The sequence below is a fragment of the Chenopodium album genome, chromosome 20 (assembly GCF_948465745.1).
Source record: "Chenopodium album chromosome 20, dcCheAlbu1.1, whole genome shotgun sequence".
Taxonomy (NCBI): Eukaryota; Viridiplantae; Streptophyta; class Magnoliopsida; order Caryophyllales; family Amaranthaceae; genus Chenopodium; species Chenopodium album.
The window spans coordinates 25,164,403-25,188,511 of record NC_137853.1 but is presented as its reverse complement, the minus strand read 5'-3'; the positions used below and the strand labels follow the sequence as shown (position 1 = coordinate 25,188,511).

The following is a 24,109-nucleotide window of genomic DNA, read 5'->3' as shown; positions in this document are numbered from 1 at the left end:
AAGATCAAATTGCAAGGCATGCATAAGAGCAAAAGTGAATAAAGAAGGACAGTTTGAGGTGGTGTCTCATGTTATTCAGCATAACCACGAGCTAACAAAGCCACAGTGGCATTATTTGCATCGTTCTGAAAGAAAAATGACAAAGGAAAAAACTGAAGCAATCAAAACAATGAAATCTTCAGGTTTAACTACAATGGACACTTACTATTACATGGCTACAGAGGCTGGAGGAGAACAGAATGTAGGCCATAGTGTTGTAGATCACCTGAATTTCTGCTCAAGGTTAAGAATGGAACAAATTGAGGCTGGAGATGCTCAAACTTTAGTGAACATTTTAAGTCAAGAACAATCAGAGGATCCAAACTTCTTTTTTAGAGTGAAGTTTGACAAAGAAGGAAGAATTTGCAATATCTTTTGGAGAGATTCAATGATGCTAGAAGACTATAGGATATATGGAGATGTTCTTGTCTTTGATACAACATACAGAACCAACAGATATAATCTTATATGTGCTCCATTTGTTGGCATAAATAACCACTGGCATAATTGTATGTTTGCATGTGCTTTTATTGGGGATGAAACAACAGATTCATTTGTGTGGTTATTACAAACCTTCTTCAAAGCTATGGAGGATAGAAAACCAACTTCAATATTCACTGACCAGGACCAAGCAATGGCAAATGCAATTCTGGAGGTAAAAGATTTATATTGACATCTTACAGATTTGAGATCTGACAATAAAGTTTTTCTTTTCACATAAAAGTTACCCTTTTATCTGCATAAAGTTATCCTTTTTAGTGCATAAAGTAACCCTTTTAACAGCATAAAGTGACCCCTTTATTTTCAATGCAGGTGATTCCAAATACAAGGCATAGACTTTGTATATGGCATTTGGAGCAAAATGCCATAACCAGATTTGGAGCTCTTAAAAAAGACAAAGAATTCAAATTTGCATTCAACCAGTGCTTAAAGATGTGTGTGACAGAACAAGAATTCGAAGAAAAGTGGCAGGCAATGTTGCAGAAATATGAGTTGACAGAACACTCTTGGTACAAAAGAGTGTATGAGTTGAAAGACAAATGGTGTCCTGCCCTTAGTAGAGATTTCTTTTCAGCAGGAATCTTATCGTCACAAAGGAGTGAAAGCACTAATCATGCTATAGGATTCAGAGCAAGTAAAACAACTACTTTGACAGAATTTTATACCATATTTAAGAAGACAACCAATCGTTGGAGAAGCACAGAGAAATATGATGAGTTTACCTGTATCAAGTCAATAGCATTCACTTCATTGCCTCTCTCTGGAATGCTAAAGCATGCTGCACAGGTAAAAAGTTAACTGACAACTACATAAATTACACCTAATATATGGCAATTTAAATGAACCTACATGATTTTGATGTACAGGTTTTCACTTTATCACTCTTTAGAGATTTTGAAGAGGAGTTTGGATACTCTATGGCAACAACTGTTCAGATGTTAGGCAGTAATGAAGAATGCCTACTTTATCAAGTAACACTAGAAGACAAGCCATGGTCTGCACATCAAGTAAACTATATACATGAGAGCCAAACTGTATGGTGCACTTGCAAAAATTTTGAAGCATCTGGATGGTTATGTTATCATTGCATCAGAATTCTACATTTGCATTCAGTAACAAGAATACCAGATAAGTATGTTTCAAAAAGATGGACTAAGTTTGCAAAAACAGAGACATGGGATAGGTTGAAGAATCAGGATCCTAAACAGCGATATATTCCATGGAGGCAAACAATGATGAGGAAATACTACAATCTAATCTTAAAAAGTCAAGAAAATGAAGACACAAGAGCATTTATGGAAGAAAGCTTCAGAAACAGTCTTAAAATGGTGGAAGACTTACTTGCTATTGCTGCTCAGAAAGAAAGTGCAGAAGTTGCTTCTAACATTCCTGATGTGGCAGACAGCACTCAAAGCAATACTGACGTTTCTTCAGCATCGAGTACAAGCACAAGTGTACCACAAATACTTGATCCTAAAACGGCTGTAACAAAAGGAAGAAGCAAGAGAGCAAAAGGAGGACTTGAAAAAAGCAAGAGAAAAAGAAAACCAGCATTGCCACCTTCAAATTCAGAATTTGGATCAAAAACACCTAACTTACGACTCTTTTAAGATCTTTTTTTGAACATTTTTTTTTTCGAAATTAATATACCTTGTATTGTTAAGCTTCAGAAACAGTCTTAAAATGGTGGAAGACTTACTTGCTATTGCTGCTTAGAAAGAAAGTACAGAAGCTGCTTCTAACATTCCTGATGTGGCAGACAGCACTCAAAGCAATACTGACGTTTCTTCAGCATCGAGTACAAGCACAAGTGTACCACAAATACTTGATCCTAAAACGGCTGTAACAAAAGGAAGAAGCAAGAGAGCAAAAGGAGGACTTGAAAAAAGCAAGAGAAAAAGAAAACCAGCACTGCCACCTCCAAATTCAGAATTTGGATCAAAAACACCTAACTTACGACTCTTTTAAGATCTTTTTTTGAACATTTTTTTTTTTGAAATTAATATACCTTGTATTGTTAAACTATTTTTCTTTTGTTTTTTTACTCTATGACAAGTTTAATGAAAATGTGATTGACACTTTTATTAGCAGATATTTAATTCTTGGAAACATCAACTTATGTTAACCTTTTCATGAATTAAAGTAACCCTTTTCATGCATAAACGTTATCCTTTATATCCACTAAAAGTTACGCTTTCTGGTAATAAAAGTTACCCCTTTTGTCAATAAAAGTTACCCTTTTCACGCATAAAAGTTACCCTATCTATCCAAAAAAAGTATACCTTATCCTTTCTATCCACTAAATTAACCTTCTCTTTGTTAATAGTTACCCTTTCAAGTAATAAAAGTTACCCCTTTTGTCAATAAAAGTTACCCTTTTCATGCATAAAAGTTACCCTATCTACCCAAAAAAGTATACCTTATCAAATATAAAAAGTAACCCTTTTTATGCCACAAAGTAACCCTTTTTATGCACAAAAGTGACCCCAAAAAACATACACAAGAACCTTTCAAATTACTTAATGTATGCACATACATCAGTATTCCAAAAGAACAAAAAACTAACCACTAAGTTTAATTACATCATTTAACTTGATGTATATGCACAAACATTAAGTTTTTTCATTGTTCAAAAAATGCTCCTAGACCTAATCAACCTTTGCTTCTAACAGTCATTTCACCCTTTAGAAGGAGTGTACTTGTCTGTCTTCTTTTTTGCCCTTTTTCCTTTGGGATTCTCTTCGTCTGCCTCTGCCTTTGCTTCTACTTCAGCTGCCATTATTCTTTCTTCATTATCTTTCTTCTTCTTTGCAGCAATTGCATCCTTTCTTCTCATTTCAATTTCTTGGCAATAAGCAGGATCTTTCTTCTTCTCATTGAACTTCTCTAATTCTGACAACACATCATTCCTAGATTCATTCAAATCACACAGCACCAGTGTCGTACAAATCTCACCTCGCAGAAATTTTCTCCCAATAATCTCACAACAGAAAAAAAAAAAATACTTATCAATATGTAATTAATAAAAGCATTAGAAAGGGAAAAACTACATACAAAATAGATAAATAATTACTGTTTTGAGTTCATTTAATTTGAACGATTCGCCAACAAAATGGAGCATGTGATACATAACAAACACCCCACAGTCCAAATTGTCAACTTTTTCTTTTCTCCATTCCAACTCAACAATTTGAAACCTATAAGAAGGTAGCTGAACACTCTTTGGATGATTTCTTTTTCCGAGAAAAACACCCATTTGATCACACTGACATAAAATATAAAAGTTTAGAATAAAATAAAACAAGAAAAAAGAAAAAAAAAATTAAATGGAAACAATAAGTAAACAGAAACATAACAATGAAATCAACATAAACATACCAAGTGTGAAGACAATTCTTTGGTATATTCAAGAGCATCATCACGCCAGATGATATTGTCAAGATAATATACCACCTCTTTTGTATGATCAATAACAAACAAAATGTAGTGATTCTCAATAAGAACAGGAAAATATATCTGAAACAGAAAAAATTAAAACACTGATTTAGACAGATTAACACAAAACAGAACTTTTTTAAAGTTTTGACAGTAATTTATCATGAAATATACCAGTTCAGCATCCATAATATCACATTCAGGATTCTCATAGCTCACCCAACCTTCCCATAAACCGTGCAAATCATTAACAGCTTGTGAAACTTCACCTTTGCCAATGTTTTCACAAACATGCAAGAATGCAAACTATTAAAAGTATGAGAACTTGTTTATATAAAAAGATAATAACTTTAGTGCACATAAAGGGTAACTTTAGTGCACATAAAGGGTAACTTTAGTGCATATATAAAAAAAAAAAATCAAATTACTTACACTTTGCCTCACACCAAAGAAGAATTTTCGAGGACCAGAATCAAAACATGCCTTCTCGTTCAAATACAGACAGTAGCAATCAATGATGCACCATCTAATTCTAAGTGGAGCTACCAGGGATACCATGTCTTCTCTTGGAATTAAAAAATTCATCCCAATAGTAACCAGATTCTCACTGCAACAATAAAAAATAAGATAAGCATTAAACAAAAAAATAAAGGAAAAAAAACATATAAAATATAATTATTATAAAAAATGACATTTAACTTCCTCATCATTGAATCATCCTTCAGTAAACAATAATCAAGAATTTCCTGATGTAACTTGGGCAATTTCTTGAAAATCCGAGCATTAGACCTCAAAAACAGAGTAAGAAAAGGAACATCCACACCTACTAGCCCACAGTCGAGTGAGCAAAAAGATTTATTGCCTCTGACGATACGTCTAGAAGCATTTGCTACAGAAGGCCCAGCATCATCCTCAGACCTATTCATCAAAACACTTTTTCCTTTACCATTGACATCATCCTCAGACCTATTCAATTCAAATCTTCTGCAGATTCATTATTAGGATCATCATTGTTATGACCTTCAGGTTCATAAAAATCACGAAACATTTCATGAATAGACTTCATCTTGTTACACTCCTCAATTAAACCATCTAAAAGCTTCAGGTAATGAGGATCAGAAAGTAACTGTTGTGTTTGAGAAAATACAACAGGATCATCAGAGGATAATGATTCAGTTCTACGAGAAGCAATCATATCACTCAAGGTTTGAAAACCCTGTGACTGAACCAACAATAATACATCCATATTTCTTTTGACCAAAAGAAATGTTTCATGAACAGCCTGCAAACATATGAACCAATAAGAAACTATACAAATGTAAAAAATAAAAATAAAAAACAAATGAAAATTCATGATATATGCATAAAGTTACCCTTTTAAATGCATAAAGTTACCCTTTATTATGCATAAAGTTACCCTTTAAAATGCATAAAGTAACCCTTATAACTGAATATTTAGGGTAACTTTAGTGCACAAAAAGGGTAACTTTAGTGCACAAAAAGGGTAACTTTAGTGCACAAAAAGGGTAACTTTAGTGCATATAAAGAGATAATAATTAAATAAAAAAAAAAAAAGAGCACTTACATCAGTTGAAATTTCTTTAATTTCATCATCAGTCATCACACTTTCTGGAAGATCAAATGCAAGAATGCGGCCACTTCTACCACTTGTAGAAGCCCCTTGACCACAAGTTTGCTTAACAACAGGAGTTATAGGATCCCTAACTTCAGGCTGTGAAACAGGATATGTAAGGGTATCTAATGGTCCCTGCCCAAAATCACCAGCTTTAATCTCCAAATTGATCCGCTTCTTAATCTTCGCATCAGTCCAATGTTGAATCAAAGGAAGGGTACTACTTTCCTTTTCTCCTTGGAAATTTAATCGATGAAAATACATAATTTGCAAAGCTAGCAAACAACCACTTACATTTTGAGCATTTTCATCATTCTTATAATTCACAACAGCCTTCTTTAATTTTTTCAAAACATATGAACACCAATCAAATGTTTTGATTTCATCAACATTTTCCACAGCCTTCAGCAACTTCAATGAAACAGTCCTATTAGTAGTAGGAGCTAAGAAGCTAGACATAGCATGTAGCACAAAACATCTCTTGAATTCTTCACCACCATCATCCAAATCAACCATCCTAGACTCCACTTTTGACAAATGTAGAGGTTGCTTCTCAGTAAGACCATAATCATGTCTCCATGACTGAATGATACGTTTATCTACACTACCTTCTTCAGGATTCTTCTGAAGTTCAGGAACAGCAATCTCACTCATAGGCAAGCCAAAGACATCACATATATCATTTTTAGTAACTACAAACTCTTTACCAGCAGCAATAGTGAACATGCAGCTACCTCCATTAAAGTGTTCAACCAGCCAATGTAGCATTTGACGATTCAAAGTTTTCAATTTCAGATGTAATAAACCACCAAAACCTATTTCTTCAACAGCTTTTTGTTGATTAGGACTAAAAGTACTCATCATTAATTCCAATGTGTGTGGTCTGCACCTTGCAATCAAGGGTCTTTTTTCCCTAAATAATAATAATATAAGTAAAACAATATCAGAATCAGAATCAGAATCATGATATATATGATTAAAAAAATACAAAACAAAAAACATTTATACTTACACAACAGTATCAGAATCAGAATCAGAAACTACTTGCAATTCAGCATCTGCTTTGGCCTTCTTAGATACAATTTTAGACTTCTTAGGAGATGCTTTAACCTTCTGAGACTCTGCTTTGACCTTCTTAGGAACAGTTTTAGCCTTCACAGTTTTAGCCTTCACAATGTTAGACTTCCCAGTTTTAGACTCTGTTTTGTCCTTCTCAGGAGCTGTCTTGTTCTTTTTAGCAGGCTCTTTACCCATTCCTTTTCCCCTTGAAGGCGATTTATAACGATATCCACCTATTGAACCACCTATATCTAATTAATACAGAGGATAACCATAAATTACAAATTCACAAATTACTCAGGGGAAAATTTAGAATATATGCAAAAAAATCCTTTTAAATGCAAAAAGTGACCCTTTTAAAAGAATAAAGTGACCCTTTTTACTGCATAAAGTCACCCTTAAAATACAACAAGTAACCCTTTTAAATAAAAAAGTAACCCTTTAACAAGCATAAAGTGACCCTTTTAACTATATAAAGTGACCCTTTTCACTGCATAAAGTCACCCTTTAAACTACAACAAGTAACCCTTTTAAATACAAACGTGACCCTTTTGACAGAATAAAGTGACCCTTTTCACAGCATAAAGTGACCCTTTTCAAAGAATAAAATAACCTTTGGCATGCATATAAATAACATATGTATATATTACTCACACACAATGCACAATGCACAATGCACAATGCACATATTACTGGTACTCAAACACATATACACAAACACAATGCAGATATGCATACTTTTTTCATAATCTAACTAAAACCTAACATCAAAATTTGAAGAATAATGAATAAAACTTCTGAAAACAAACATGCAAAATTTGTTTAACATGTAACAACACCACAACACATATATATCAAATTTTGAACCAATTATCACAATGAACAATAAAATAAAGCAAAATTAAACATAATAACTTCAAAATTGAAATTCAATTATCATAATATGCATAATAAATCAACAGAAAACAATAAAAAATAACATGCACTACTAATTCGACATATATAAGCGAAAATTCAATTGAAAATTCGAAAAAATGATGAAAAATTAAATAAACACACCTTCTTCAGCATCTACAGCCTTCTTTGTAATCTTCTTCTTCACCATTGCTGAAACTAACAGTACAAAAAACGAAAACAAAATCAAAATCAAAAAACCTAAAAATCGAAGAACCAAAACAATTTAAACTAACAAAAATCTCAAAAAAATAAGTAAACTAACCACAATTAAGCGATAAACAACTTCACAAGTGAAAGAAAAGTGAGAAAAAGCTCGAAAAATCTCGAAAAGCAACAATGGAGGAGAGAGAAATCGCAGTTAACTGGTTTTTAGAGAGAGAAAAACGAGGAGAGAGAAAGCGTAAATGAGTGAATGAGAGAGAAAGTTCTTTTTCTTTAATTTTGGAAATCACGTGCCAGGACAGTTTTTTTGTCCATTAAATCCGCCATTCAATATCATTATTGAACACCCGCTTTTTTTAAAAATTTATGTGATCTTTTATACCAAACAAACCCGTTATTTGAATAACGGGTCTTTTATTAGGGGTCACTTTTTCAAGTTTTGTAGTAGTGCTTTAGCCATATTTCTTCATTTAGTTCAACCACATTCTCAATGAGAGAGAACTAAACATGACATCATATGTCCAAGAAGTAGTAATATGGTAAATCAATTTCTATAATATGCTTCTTAAGTTGGAACGTTTTCATTCTTAGCAAAATTGGAATATAGGTTTATGCATGTAAGTAGTTCTAGGTTTGAGAAGTAGCAACTTGTTTGCATTTCTTGGCCTATAACATCTTAATGCAATCCTCACATATTCCTAAACCTTTCCCTTCGAGCCATTTAGAACATTTCTCTTAGGTTCAAAATGACACTTTGCTTAGCTACTTTAAACATATTTTATGAATTTGCTAAGTCTATTCAATCATTATTCATATAAGAGTTAATCAGTTATTTAACTCTTATATAAAATGGATGAAGAATAACGTCATTGATCAACTTTTGATCATAGAGATTTCTAATCACTTTCTTATATCCAATCATATTGAAGATAAGAGTTTTTATTGGTTTCTATACTTGTCTTTTAGAGGGTTTGTACCTCCCACCTCATTATATTTCTTGAAACACTTTTCAAAATGAAGATGTGTTGGCATTTTACTCAAACATTTTGAATAAAACCAACCTTAGAAATGTGACATGGGTGTCTAAAACTTGCCTTTTAAAACCATCTTAGCAAAATTGGAATATAAGTTTATGGATTATCTTTTAACCTTTTGAGAATGTTTCTCAACTTTATTTTCAATTGGAGGAGATTATATATAGTAATAAAATCAAAACAACATGTTACTTATAAGTAAACGCAAAATTCAATTATGTTTAATATAAGTTTAAAGTGCCATAAATAGGCAACTTTAAAACATTTTATTCAATATTAATTGATCCCAATTGAATTAAATGATTCCAAGATCCTTTATTTGTGCAATAATTGACCGGATTTTGGCCCTGCCATCAACAATTACATTTTCAAGGTGAATAAACTCTTTACTGATTACAATTCTTGTAACTCTTGGCTGAATTATTAACCATCACATGTTTAGTTATTACCCTTTGCTTCAAGGTTCTAAACTCTTTAGGCCTTATTGAGTATAACCAATTAAAATTGTAAAACTTGATTTACCCCAACTCTCCCAAGATATAATATGACACCCAGCTTTGGCATGACCCATCATAAATAACAAAGGTTTATCGGGTTTTTAATTGGAAAAGCAACCTCAATATTATCGGGACCTAGATTTATTATGTTGTGATTATTTAGTGAGCTCTAGCGCATCATCACAAAACATCAATAAAATTTAACATGCATAATATACTGAATGCATAAACAAAACATAGCATGGCCCCTACTCCTAAGAAAACTAATAAAGCAAATGCTCCTACTTGAACCTTCATGAATCTCATCCACCTCGCTCCTTTGGGTCTTCACTTCATGGGCTTCTTAGATTAACTGCAACCTGTAATTTTACTCTATTCTATCTACTACTTCAATAAAAAGAAATAAAATTATGACAATACTTTATCGGTACATAGACCGTACTTAGATTACAAAAATACATCACGATGCGTTGATCGTATTTAGCAATCTAGTGGGCCATACTAGTCATTATATAGCAATAAACAACATCATATATTATAAAATTGCTACACAATAAATCACTCATCATGCTTTCCTAAACTACAACATCGAATGTTACAATTAAGGAAACATGACACCTAAATATCTCATATTTTAATTAATACAATTAGATAATATCATATATTATTCATGACTGTTTCGAGGTATTTTTCACCCCTTTTCATAGACAAATGAGAGGCCAACAAGTGGCCCAATTATAAGCCGACACGTGGCATTCTGCTCAGCTAAATAAAGGCCAATAAGAGCATGACACGTGGCCTAAAGAGAGTTATCAGAAAATGAAGGGCTCAAAGCCCATTAAGGAAACATGCCTAGCATGAAGGAAACCCTAATACACATGTCAACCACGTATAGGGCAGCCAATCTTCCTAGGTTATGAAACCCTAGGAGCATGATGTCCCACTTCCCTATAAATACTCCATCATTTCATAATGGAAGGGAACAAAACACAATTCCCAAAGGCACAATGCCCAAAATATGCTCTCACTTCTCTCTACTTTCTCTCTCTAAAATTCAGTTTTCCGGTCACTACCTTGATCGTCGGAGGCGGATCTCCGGTAAACCGGAGTTCCACTGTTTTGCAAGTGTTCATGCCGTACGAGTGTAGTGTTCCAGATGTGTCTCCCGCGGGAATCCATACCCCCCTTTCGGGTTATCCAAAAAATCCCTGAAATAATGACCATCAATAAAATATCGTATATTTTAAATTAGGCATGAGATAGAAGCAAATCTTATTTTAATCTTAAAAGATAAATCATATGTATCCTCAAAGATTATCCTAACAAAATTAGGAGATTCTATCCTAATTACTAGCCACTCACAAGATTTTAAATCAATTATATCCTAAAATAATTATAGGATAATCACATTATCTAAATCAATCTTTATTGGAATATTCTCAAAATATTCTAACAAATCCTATCCAAAATTAACAACTTTAATTTAGGATAACTATCAAAAACCAATTTTTGAAATTTGAGTTTATCCCTAAAATAAAATCAAATTTTGTTTTGAAAAAGTTTTAAAACAAAATAATTTTAATAAAACACTTTTTTTTTTTAATTGTAAGTTTGCTACATCGTCAGCCAGGAAGAACCCAGCCAACGCAACAACAGAACAAACCGCACGTCAATCAGGGAAAAACACAACCAACGTGCAAACGCATCCCGCAACAGCAGCCAACAACAAAATAGTCACGGCACACCAGCAGCCCTGACCGAAAAATTTCCAGCCTATTACTTAGTGGGCTCCAACTACCGAAGCCACCTTTTCCTTCGCCTGAATCTGTCGGCGTCATCTAAAGGTTGTCGTAGCAGCTAGGCCAAAGCCCAGCCACCTGCTGCTGTTGGTTGCAGCAGGCGACAATGGAACAGTCCCACTACGCTGCTGCCGCCTGACCACCGCCTGCGCCCTCCCTGCTGCAACCTTTTCAACCACGCACCTGGGCAGCTGCCATGGCCACCTAACGGTGGTTCGTCCACCCAGCCACGGCTGCCTCCCCAAAATTAAATATTTTCCCTTTTTTTAGAGAGATTTAATCTAATCAAACAACTTTTGCAAAATTAAATTAAATTAGGTCTTTTGAATTAAAACACAACATTTATGCCTAATTCAATTTTTGAAATCAAATTCACAATTCAATTTCAAATTTAGGGTTCTTCATAAATTAATTCAAATTTAATCTAACTCTTAAATCAAATTATTGATTATACAAAAAATCATATTTTATATATCAAATCAATCCAACTAAATTTATGAAGCATAACATATTCAAAAATAATCAAAAGTACAAAATCAAACTTTTTTGCTTTAATCTTCAATAAAATTTTCAAAAACTAAGGTTTAATTCGGATTTTGCTAGAACAATTGAGTAATTGAAATTATATTTAAACAATTCCAAAAATTAAATCTCCATTTAATATAAAGATTGAACCATAATTAAATTATTCTCCCTCCTAATTAAATTAAAATCGTGGACTATCAAAGAATTAAAATGTAATATGCGTAAATGCAATAGGCTAACTGATACCACTATAAGACTTTAGATACTCTAAGCGGAATTTCATGAATCATATTCATAAGCATCTAATAACCAGGATCATTGCATAACACATAAAGAACCATTAATTATACCTTTGAAGCGTGATTCCACGTGCGATCGAGCAAGAACAATGGGAGATAAAGAACCCCAAACGTGATTCCTCTACTTGGTCCACGGGCACAAGTTAAACCTCTACTAATGCTAGTTAGTCGTGATTGAACGCTTCAATCAACCTTCAACGGAGAAGAGAGAGACAAATTAACCATGAACCACCAAGACAAACACCATGAGCCACCACGAGGGGGCGCCGAACGTAGGGACGTGAGGGGAGAGGGGAGATGGGAAGGCCGTGAGGTGAGGAGAGTTTTAGGGTTTTGGGACTTGGTTGCTTGTTTCACAATCTACTGTATATATGTTGATTGTTATATTCAACCCTAGGCATGGATCTTATTTATTGATCACATCTCTAAATAAGAGTCCATGTCAATCCCAAACACCTTATTCTAAACAAACTACTCTAGCCCAACACTTTACATGGTATGTCATAATCTCATGAGACTTATTAATGGGCCTCTTACTTGTTTAACCCAATACCTTTGTTGTGTGACCTCATAGGATCCCATATATTGGGCTTTGGACTATTTAACTAGCCCAAAGATCATTTGTCTTATCTAGTACCAAACAAATGACCACCGAAAAGAACAAACTTATTATCTCCATAATAGTGATCCTTGATATATCTAGTAATTGCACTTATCGAAGACATAATTCCTTTAGAAGGTTATACCTTTAGAAGGTTATACCCCTTCATGATCCTAGAAATCGCTAACTCCATAGTGGTCTGGAACCATGACTAGATATTCGGGGATCGATGAAGGTACAAATCCAACCTAAAAGAGATTGTACCCGCCTTAAAATAGGCCTCCTTTTCATTCTTCTCATATTCATGTGCGCTTTCCGACCAACTTACAATCATTAAGTTAAGTCTTAAACCTGTTTAATCTATGTTGGTTGATTATTAATACACAAATAAATCATATTAGCCTAAACCAAATTATTAATTATCATTCCCTTTAAACCCGCAGAAAAAGCGTGATCAAACAATAACAATAATATATATCAAGCAACATAATAAAAATGACACAACAAATCATCATTATAATAACTTTGTTTCCTCGTATCTCTTTTTATTACAAGAATACACACGTTATTAAACTTCAATAAAATATTAAATCAAACAATCAAATTAAATAATTGAAATAGGGATCTGTAGGGAATATTTCAAGCATTATCCCAAACTTGAACCTCACCGTGATCATACACTTAAGTATGGTAGCGTCCAAAGAGAAGGAAGCAAGTGCAAAAGAGTCACTAATAAGTTTTTAGGAACTCGTAAACCGTTCACAGGGTGAAGGTTACACCCTTCACGATCCTAGAGATCGCTAACTCCATAGTGGTCTGGAACCATGACTGGATATTCGAGGATGAAGGTACGAATCCAACCTAAAAGAGATTGAACCCGCCGTAAAAATAGGCCTCTACTTAATTCTTCTCATATTTATGTGCGCTTTCTAACTAACATACAATCATTAGGTTAATCCTAAACCTATTTAATCTATGTTGATTGAATATTAATGCACAAACAAATTAAATCTATTATTGGCGATCGCTTGAATTAAAATCATATTAGCCTAAACTAAATTATTAATTATCTTATTAGGCTTGATTTCAAGTACAAATTCCTTAAGCCTGTATAAAAGGTGTGATCATATCAAGCAATAACAATAATATAATCAAGCAACATAATAATAATAATCATATCAATAGCAAGATCCTAGGCATGATACTAAAAAGATTAATTACAAACCCTAGCATGTCACTAAACAATAATGATCAAAGCTTTAAACCTAACATGGTACTAACATGATATAAGAAAGCATGGGAAGCACCCAAAACATGATACTAGAAAGCAATAAAAACATCCTAACATGATACAAGGAATTAATAAAATCTAAGCATGCTTTCTACAAGAATAGAGTAATGAAATTACTCACTTTGATACCTCATACCTCTTTCTAATAACAAAATACACGCGTTAGTAAACTTCAATAAAATATTAAATCAAACAATTAAATTAAATAATTGACAGAAGGATTTAAAAAGTTTAGACTGAATTCGGGACCAAACCTTTAGAATGTATCAACTTTCACGTCTGGGGCGAAGGCAACTTCGAACTTGGCTAGGTTAGAGTTGTCAATTCGGGTAAACGGGTCGGGTTTGAGTCGGGTTAGTGTGAGTCAGGTCATCTCGGGTCGGGACAATACGGGTTAATGTCATAACATATGCGGGTCGGGTTCGGGTTGGGTCATGCTTGAGTCGGGTCACGTCGGGTCATACATCTTATCGGGTTTGGGTAGGGTTTAGGTCAGTTAGTAAAAGGTCGGGTGAAAAATTGGTCGGGTTAAATTTGAGTCTTTACGGGTTTAAACGAGTTAGGGTCGTTCTCGGGTTAGAGTCGGTTCGGTTCAAGTAAATTATTTACGGGTTATAATCAGGTCAGGTCATTCTCGGGTTCAAGTCGGGTTCGGTTCAAGTCAATAATTTGCGGGTTATAATTAAGTTGGGCCATTTCCAAGTCGGGTCATTCTCGGGTTCAAATCAGGTTCGGTTCAAGTCAAGAATTTGCGGGTTATAATCAAGTTGGGTCATTTTTAAGTCGGGTCATTCTCGGGTTCGAGTCGGGATCGGTTCAACTCAATAATTTGCGAAAAACATGTTTCGTCCCTGAAATTCGTGCCTAAAAACATGTTGTGAAACTAACCTCTTAAAATTCAAAGTGAAATATTGAAGGAATAGAGTTAGGATTCAATTTCCGTTCCAATACCAACATAAGATAACGACCTCCACATATTGATTCAATAACAAGTCGGGTTGAATTTGGGTCAGGTCAATAACAAGTCGGGTTGATTTGGGTTGGGTTTGTAACATGTCGGGTTGAAATTCGAGTCGGGTTTGTAGCAGGTCGGGTTAGGAACAGGTCGGGTTGAATTCGGGTTGGGTTAGGAACAAGTCGGGTTGAATTCGGGTTTTGACGGGTTAAAATGGGTTTGGGTCAATTTTGGTTCAGGTCAATAATTTACGGGTTACATTCGGCTCGGGTCGTCTCTAGGTCGGTTAATATTCGGGTTCGGGTCTCAAATACTCGGGTAAACTCGGGTCTAGGATTGGTTTCAGGTCGGGTTCGGGTCACCATTTTTTCGGGTTCAGACTGGTCGGTTAATAGCTCGTATTAGGGTCGGTATTTCGGGTCGAGTCAGCTTTTGACAGCTTTAGGCTAGGTGTGTCTAGATGTCGTGAGTGCGGAATTGTGTATTTCGAGAAAGCTAGTGTAGAAAGCTAGAAGGAGAAAGAATAAGCTATTGCTTAAGAGAGAGAATTATGAAGGTTGTGGATGATTAAGCCTGTTGAAGATTAAAAAAGGGGAGATATGACCTCTATTTATAGAGAAAAAAAGAGGATCAAAGAATAAGAAAAGAATCCGAATTTGAATCGAAATAAAGCTCGATGGACAGCAGTTTTTGCGGATTTTGTATTTATCATATCTTTTGATCCAGATTTCCGAATAAAGCATATAATATGTAGTTGGAAAGCTCTTGAAGTCCACTTTTCAACCAAATTTGAATCAGATTAAAACATTTTCTAGATAAAAAAGATATGGCCGAAATAGTGGGACGGTTTAAGTTTTGGATAGAGTTTCGTATTCCTTTCATATCTTTTTCGTTGTAGCTCAGAATTAATATTATAATATATCATTGGAAAGATAATTTAAATATCTATCCAACCATATATAATTTGGATAAATATTATGAGGCACGAAAATAATATCTGACTGTCTTTGAACATCTTTAAATTCGAATAGAATTAGGACTTAAAAAAGGAAAGTTTTTATTTGATTAATTCAAATTCTATACTCTTACCTTTTCAAAAATGGATAATTAAGATCTTTTAGAAACTTATAAAAGCTTTTAATTAATCCTAATTAGTTTAGGAATAGGATTAAACCTTTGGCCGGGCCTAGTTTAGTATTTTGGCCATTATTTCCTCATTATTCATCGGAATTGCGGTTATAATATATTGTTGGAAAGGTCTTTTCAAACCCCTTCCAAATACAGTATTATTGGACCCATATCACGGACTAAACTCAATAGGACTGGGCATTTTTATAAATAGAGCAGGTTTTCGAAAATAGAAAGAAAGAATTTTAATAAAAACCATCGCAACACTAGACTTTTCACACTTTCACTTCGTTGATTATCATTCGACGTGAAAGATATTCATCACTGGGTTTGGTTTTGGGGAGACACAATTGGGTGTCTACAGGATCTGGGACCAAACCCTCAGAAAGTATCAACCTTTCATGTCTAGGGCGAAGGCAACTTCGAACTTGACCCGACCCGAATGACCCGACCCATGACCCGAAATCGACCCGAAACCAGTGACCCGAAATTGAGCCAAAACCCGAATCAACCCAACTCGGCCCATACCCAACCCGAATTGGAACTGACCCGACCTTGACCCGAAACCCGAAATGACCCGACCCGAAACAACCCGACCCGAGATGACCCGACCCGAAGTTTACCCGAGACCCGAAACGACCCAACCTAAAGTTGACCCCCGAGATCCAAATTTGACCCGATCCGTAGTTGACCCAACCTTTAACTTTAATTAATTGACCCAAATAGACTCGAAACCCAAAGTGACCCCCGGACCAAAATTATCTTACACCTGAAATGACCATAATCTATTTAAGCTAAAGACTTGACCTTAGCAAACCGAAATAGAAAAACAACCGCAATCAAATTACCTTATTACAACAGTGAAAATGATAATAAGAGTATCAAAAGTTTAAAACTAAGATCAATAAGAGAGTGAAGTATAACTCAATCAGTTAGAGCATCCCTCTCTAGTTTCAGACTTTCAGGAGATATTGAAATTGATTCTCAATCTAAACAATTACTTCCTCCGTTTTCTTTTAGATGCAACACACCCTTTAACACGGTAATTAAGAAAAGTGGGGTTTACATGATATAATAAACTATAAAATAGGATGAGTGGTTGTTAGGAGTATAATTTAGTGGGACATGTGCTTTAAATAAGGGATATAGTATAGTATTTCCCTAAAGTAACTTTCCTTTTATAGTGTGTTGCAAGTATTGTGACATTTCATTTTTAGGGAAGTGTTGCAAGTAAAAGAAAACGAAGGAAGTACTATACTCCATAAAAATAAGTAGCCTTAATAAATTTAGTGAGTTTTTCGTCAAAAAAAAAAAAATATATATATATATATATATACATATATATATATATATATATATATATATATATATATATATATATATATATATATATATATATATATATATACAGAGTTGAATATATATACAGAGTAACCTAATGCATCGACCAGAATATGACCCGACTCGAAGTTGACCCGAAAATTGACCCGACCTGAACGGACCCAACCCAAACTTGACTAGACTCGAAATCGACTCGAAGTGTTGACCCGATACGCGACCCGACCCGATTATCAATCGACCCGAAATCAACCCGAAACCCAAAACCCGAAACCCAAAATGACCCGACCCGACCCGAACTTGACCCGATAACCTTTTGACCCGAACTTGACCCGACCCGAAATGACCCGACCCATACCCGACCCGAATGACCCATTTGCCAGTTCTAGGTGTGTCTAAGACTCGTGAATACGGTATTGTGTTAAGAAAAAGGTTAGGCTAGAAAGCATGAGAGAGAAAAAATAAGCTTCGCTTAAGAGAGAGAAAGAAAAGAGTTGTTAGTAAATTGAAAACGGGGAATAACTCCCCTATTTATAGAGAAAACTGTCCGGAAACGATAGAAAAGAGTTTGAAATCGACTTGGAGTAAAACTGCTCCCATCGCGATGCGACAAAGCTACTGCGATGCGATGGCCCTATCGTGATGCGATAGGCTCCTCGCAGTGTGATGGCGCTATTATGATAAAAACTTTGTACGGATTCCTTTTCCTAATATAATTAGGCAATTAGACTCCGTAATTCTCATTAATTAAAATCAGTTTTATCAATAAAATAATTGTTTTATTCCAAATTAAATTCAGTATCTTTTCTAAATAAAATAAAAGTATAATTATTAATTCTAATTCCACTAGAACTTAAAAGAACCTTCTAGATTATTCTAGAAAATTAAGTTCAATCCTATTGACTTTAGGAATAATAATTAATGGGCACTCCACTTGATCATTAGGCCATATATAAAACTCATTTTGGGCCCAGTTTAGTATTTTGTCCATACTTTCCTCATTATTTATCGGAATTGAGCTTATAATACATCGTTGGAGAGATCTTTTCGAGCCCTATCCAAATACATCATTATTGGACCCATATCATGGACCAAACTAAGGACTGAACATTTTCATAAACACACAGCTATTGATCATTGGGTCGAGGTGCTTATCATGGATACCTTGGTATTTGTCTTGAGCCTCGACCAGGACAGCCCTTTGAATACCGTCCCGGACAGCCTTGCGTTCGGCCCCGGTCAAGGAAGACCCAGGCGCAGGAACGTCCAAATTCTTAGAAGTTTCTACAAAATGGAAAGCAAAGTTAGAATTATGAAGAAAGTTGAAAATTTTAGAAAATAACAAACAAAGCTGTACGAGTACCTTCTGAGAGATTGGCAAAACGGGGATGCCCCATAGGAAGAGGCGTCACTTGCTGCTCGTCCGCCTTTGGCTGAGACGGCAGCTCTCCTTCAGTTTGGGAACTCCGAGGTTGAGTTCCCAAATACTCAACATGCGGAGTTGAGTCTTGGTCGGCCGTGTTGTCCAGGGACGGCATTCCCTCCCCGTCCTTGCGGACGGGCTCGTTCTAGGCCACCTCGGACGAAGGTGGCTTTGAGGGCTTGGAGCCCCCACTTGGTGTCAGCTGGGGTTGTTCTCCTTTGGGTTACGCCGAAACAACCCACGACCTTGCCCTGGCCACCGTAGTCTTGCGAGACTTGGACGATCCGTCGTCCTTCGAAGCGGATGCCGATCGCTTCCTCGCAGGCTTAGGGGTAGCTGTCTGAAAAATCAAAAGAAAATCAGATTAGAAAACTCCGTTCGAGTTGCATTAAAGCAAGAAACATTGAATTGAAATTCACTCGACAAAAGATGCCAACCCCTGTCTGAGTAGTGTTATAGGAAAGAACCTATATTTCAGTCCCACTCGGTCAAGAGTAACGTCCGAGTAAAACAGAAAACTATGATGCTCAAAGTACGGCAGATCGAACACAAAAAAAAATAAATAAATGTATAAGGAAAAGTGATAAAGGAAGAAGTTGTCCGTACCCCCTTCGCCGACTCGTACTGCTCCCTCAACAGCCGGTACCTCTCCATATCAAACTCGTTCATGTCCATCTCTCCCTTTTGATATGGGTTGAGCTTAGCCGCGGCTTCCACTGAAAATAGCAAAACAATGGGAGTTAGAAAAATTCTCAAAGTTAGAAAAGAAAAACAAGGCATACAACAAAGTCAACCTGGGGACACTAGACGAAAATATGAATTGGCCACCGGTTCAAAACCCCCCTATACCACCGGTTTTGAACCAGTGGCCATTTGGGGGGTGGCAATAATCTAATTAAAAAGCCACCGGTTCAAAACCGGTGGCAAAAACAAATATTGCCACCGGTTAACCGGTGGCAATAATGCTTCCCGCAATTTTTTTTTAATCGTATTAACAAGAATTGCCACCGGTTAACCGGTGGAAATAATGCCCATAAAAAACAAAAAAAATTTTTTTTTTTTTTTTTGCATTTATTTCACTTAATTATAGCAGAAACTATACATATATATGTAAAATACACAAAAACACATATATATTCATCAGTATCTAGTAATTGTACACTTTTTAAGAGTGAAAAAACTAAATTAATAACTACAACTAAATTACTCATACAACAATTCCAATTTAAAAGAACTAAATTAATCAAATTATACAAAACTAAAATTCCAACATTAAAATCAAAAAAAAAATTACAACATTAAAATTAAAAAACAACCAATATAACACCTAAATCAATAATCCTGCATCTTTATTCTTTGATTTAAGATCTACATCTAAATCAATATACCTGCACCAAACAAAAAAAAATCGATTAATAAAAAAAAAGCTGCGAAAAAAAATAAAAACCAGAACAATATGCATGGTACCCATAAATCGATTAAATAAACCCACAAAAAACACACAAAAATATAAAAAATAACCCAGAAAACTTATACCCAGAAAAAAAAAATTAAACAAAATTCCCAGAAATGAATTAAATCGAACTAAAAAAATTGAATTGATTTTCAAAACGAGAATTAAAAACAAAATGAGAATTAAATCGAACTCAAAAAAACAAATTGATTTTCACGAATCCAAAAAAAAATATAAAATAATAAAATAATAAAAAAAAAACCAGAATTAAATCGAATATGACCCAGAAGGAGATCGACTTAGAATTGATTAAAATCAATTAAAAGTCGATGAAAACACTCAAAAATACAAAATCGACTAATTAACCCGAATTAATTGATTAAAATCGAGTAAAAAACAAATTAAAATCGATTAAGAACTCAAACAATTCCAAAAACGATTAATTAAACCCAGAAAATCAATCAATTAAACCCAAAAAAATTTGACTAATTAACCAAGAAAAATCGATTAATTAAACACAAACCTCGTGCCGCTCTTCGTGGTGCATGTCTTCGTGGTGGTCTTCGTGATGATGGAAATGAAAGAGAAGAGAAGAGGGAAAAGGAGACGAAGGAGATGAGAAGGAGGAGATCGAAACAGAAAGAAGGAGATGGAGATGAGAAGATCGAAAGGGGTGAGAAGGAGACGAAGGAGATGAGAAGGAGGAGATCGAAAGGGGTGAGAAGGAGGAGATCGAAACAGAAAGAAGGAGATGGAGATGAGAAGATCGAAAGAGAAAGAAGAGAAAGAGGAGAGGGAGAAGGAGGAGATTGAAAGAATGAAGGAGATGGAGATGAGAAGGAGAGAGAAAGAGGAGAGGGGAGAGCAGGAGAGAGAGCGGCTGATCTGAGGGGTAGCTAGGGTTTGGGGTTTACAAGGGGGGCGGTTTTTTTTTTAATTGATTATTGCCAGATTTGCCACGGGTTCAAACCGGTGGCCATTACCATTTATGCCACCGGTTCGGTTTGAACCGGTGGCAATGTGAATTAGCCTATCCCGCCCATTTTTTAAGCCACCGGTTTTTGAAAACCGGTGGCCATAAGGCGGTGCCTTTTTGTATTTTTCTACTAGTGGGAGTAATTCTTGAGTAAGCCGAAGGAGGACATAAAGATGAGGTCCCTTAGCCAGATCACTAAGGGAATCCACTTAGGAATGATCGGTACTCGGCGCCCGCCCCTGATTTCCCGCCTGACCGAGAAATAGTCAAGTTGAGCGGCATGGTCCGGGTGGATTGAAGGGGTGGGTTGGCCGATGATCCTCTCGTCCGAGTTGGAGGGGAGAGGAGTTAAATCTGTTCATCTTTTTGTTGAACCCCCTGTCCCTCGTTTCAACGAGGTAGAACCTCTACTTCCAGTCGCGCCACTTGGACGGCTTCAGCAGAGTCACCATATACTCCGGCCGGGTGCTCAGAACAAACCACCCATCCGAGTTCGACTCCATCCTGGTCATGTTGTGCATGGCACAGAAGACGGGAAAATTAGGGGTGAAACCCATCCAAAGACAGGTCACCAAGTAACCAAAAATGTTGACCCAGTTTGGCGATAGCTGAACCAAGGAGATCTGATATTCGTCCAGCAGCTCCTTGACGAATGGATAAAGAGGAAATCAGAGGCCGACCTCGAAGGTCGCCCTATATACATTGAATCCTCAGCGGATCTTCCTACGATCCTCCGAGATGGCGACCGAGCCGAAGTTCGGGGGTAGAAATTGTAAAACCTTCTCCCAGCATAAGGAATGCCTCTCATTCCTCAAACTTACTATTGAGAAACGCCAAGGCTACGTCCCCAATCATGCAGTAATCAGGGCTTCTAAAGTCATTCTCTTCCTCGGCCTCGGCCTTAGGGTTTTCATCTTCCTGTTTGGCCGGCTGAGGTTCAGTTTCCCTAACCGCACCAAAGTCGCTGGACAGCACTTTGTCCAGCTCATCTTCTTAAGCAGAGCAGCCTCCAGCCGAGCCCTGCAGTTGATCGGCCATCACTGGCTCTTCAGGCACTAAGGGGGCCTTTCCCTTTTGATCCTTACCGACCCCAAGACTGCGATTTGCAAATGGAGCGAGTCGGGGGCAGTCACTAGGTTCGGCAATCACTATTCCTATCCTAGGTCGTGCCGATCTAAGAGCTTGAGAAAAGGGGGGAGCAAGAGCATGACCTGCGAACACAGAAGGGCCAGCGGCCATGTAAGACTATGGCCGACTTTGGCCAGATTGAATAGCAACCGCAGTAGGAGACTGTAGCTGATTTTAGACAGATTGAGCTGTCCTAGCTCGAGGTGAAGGAGGGGGCAATGAAGCCGGTAGCTCGTCCATTCCAAAGACCAAGCTGGTAAAAAGGGCCCGGGTTACGTTCGGCTCCCGTCCAGAAGAGCAGCCGGACGGACTAGTATAGTGAGTGCCCTTTGGTTTTGGCGCTCCTCAAAAGAAGCGTTCACCTCGACCACTGAGCAAGCACTGCCACTCTCAATGGCCGAGGTATTAATGGTGGTGTTTGTGGTGGTGTTTGTGTTGTTTATGGTGGTGTTCTCAAGATCCGTGTTGTTTCGATCATAGGGGACTAAAGGATTCACCATATTATCATCTAGATTGCGCTCATCATGCTTCTTGTACGTTTGCCTCATACGCGCCATGTTTGCCTGTAAGGACAAAGAAGCTAGGATAGGTGGGGGTGAGATGGTACGTACTAGAAATGGAACCACTCCACAAAGACAAAGACTCGTCCCTGTCCACTCTAGACTCCTCAGTCACAAGCGAACATACACCCTCATAAGGAGAAACGGACATGACGTAGAAGGTTACCTGTGTACGAGTAGAAGGTTGAAAAGCTTCGAAGGTCTTGGATGAAGAAGGGCCGGAAAACTCTAAAACTTTGACCGGAAACCTCAAATAGACGGCGGAGCTCTTGAAGATTAAGGGCGGAAGTAACTTTCTCTCTCTAGAAGCTCTGACTTCTCTCTAGGATGGTGAAAATGCAAAGTAAAAAATGTGAAGTCAACAGCCTTCTATTTATAGGCAAAATTTTAGGGGGTTAAAACGGTATAAATCCGTTCCCGCCTAAAGAAGAAGAAACGGTGAACATTCAAAATGAATCTAACCGTAAATTCGAACGGTGTTCACCCATTCCGCCTCTTTTGACGGAATCTGCACTTATATTCAGATATTTATGACGGAAGTCGAACGGGCGTCTTAATTACCCGTTAAGCGTGAAAATTGTCTCGAAAATTGATCCATTTCCTCGAGAAATGGATAACAACTGGTGTGCAACCAATGGCCCTTCGGCCTAGGCCGCTTGGCCCAACTCGTCCGACCAATCGGGCCAAAAACCCTGAAGATGTCAGACAAAATCAGCTAAGGCACCTAGCCCAAGTTAATGATGAGTGACATTTATGGCACTCATTTGATCTCTTTTTGGATGAATTTCATTTCATTTTATACCTCTTTACTTTAGTTTTCTTTAGTTTTATTCTTAATTTCTTCATTTTGTGCTTTTCTTAGTTAGTTTCTCTATTTTGTGCATTTTCTAGTTTACTTGTTATTTTTCCCTTTTATTTGCTTTTTCTCCTTTGTTCGTAGGTTGTGATTGATTGTCCAAGAATTCCCGAGTTTCCTCTCCATGGTTTTTCATTGCTTTTCATGCCTTATGCTTGTGCAAAGAGTTTCAAGTCAAGGGGGATCCGAGGAGCAAGCTTCAAGACCTTGGTTATGCTCTTTTCATGGCTTATGTTCTTCAAGAATACCAAGGAAGTTGCTGCCTACCTTGTCCTCCATCACCATCATCTAGGACGAAGAGAAGAGAGGAGACTTACCCAGTTTGGTGCGGGCGCACACGGGGAGTGTGCGGCCGCACATATGTCGAGTGCGGCCGCACATCAGGTGCGTGCGGGCGCACCTTTCTGGGTGTTTCCCGTGCGCGCCTTTCTCTCTCTTACGTGCGACCGCACCGGCGTGG

General features: G+C 36.6%; 1 protein-coding gene across 1 annotated transcript; it reads right to left on the bottom strand.

The window, feature by feature from the left end:
* Positions 1 to 4,149: 4,149 nt before the first annotated feature.
* Positions 4,150 to 6,731, bottom strand: LOC145598235 (uncharacterized). The gene is made up of 4 exons (XM_081654567.1): positions 6,621 to 6,731; positions 5,561 to 6,521; positions 4,408 to 5,257; positions 4,150 to 4,281 (listed from the first exon to the last, which is right to left on the bottom strand). The coding sequence occupies exons 2-3, from the start codon at positions 6,470 to 6,472 to the stop codon at positions 4,946 to 4,948; spliced, it is 1,224 nt and encodes a 407-aa protein (XP_081510693.1). The 5' UTR covers positions 6,473 to 6,521; positions 6,621 to 6,731; the 3' UTR covers positions 4,150 to 4,281; positions 4,408 to 4,945.
* Positions 6,732 to 24,109: the final 17,378 nt, after the last annotated feature.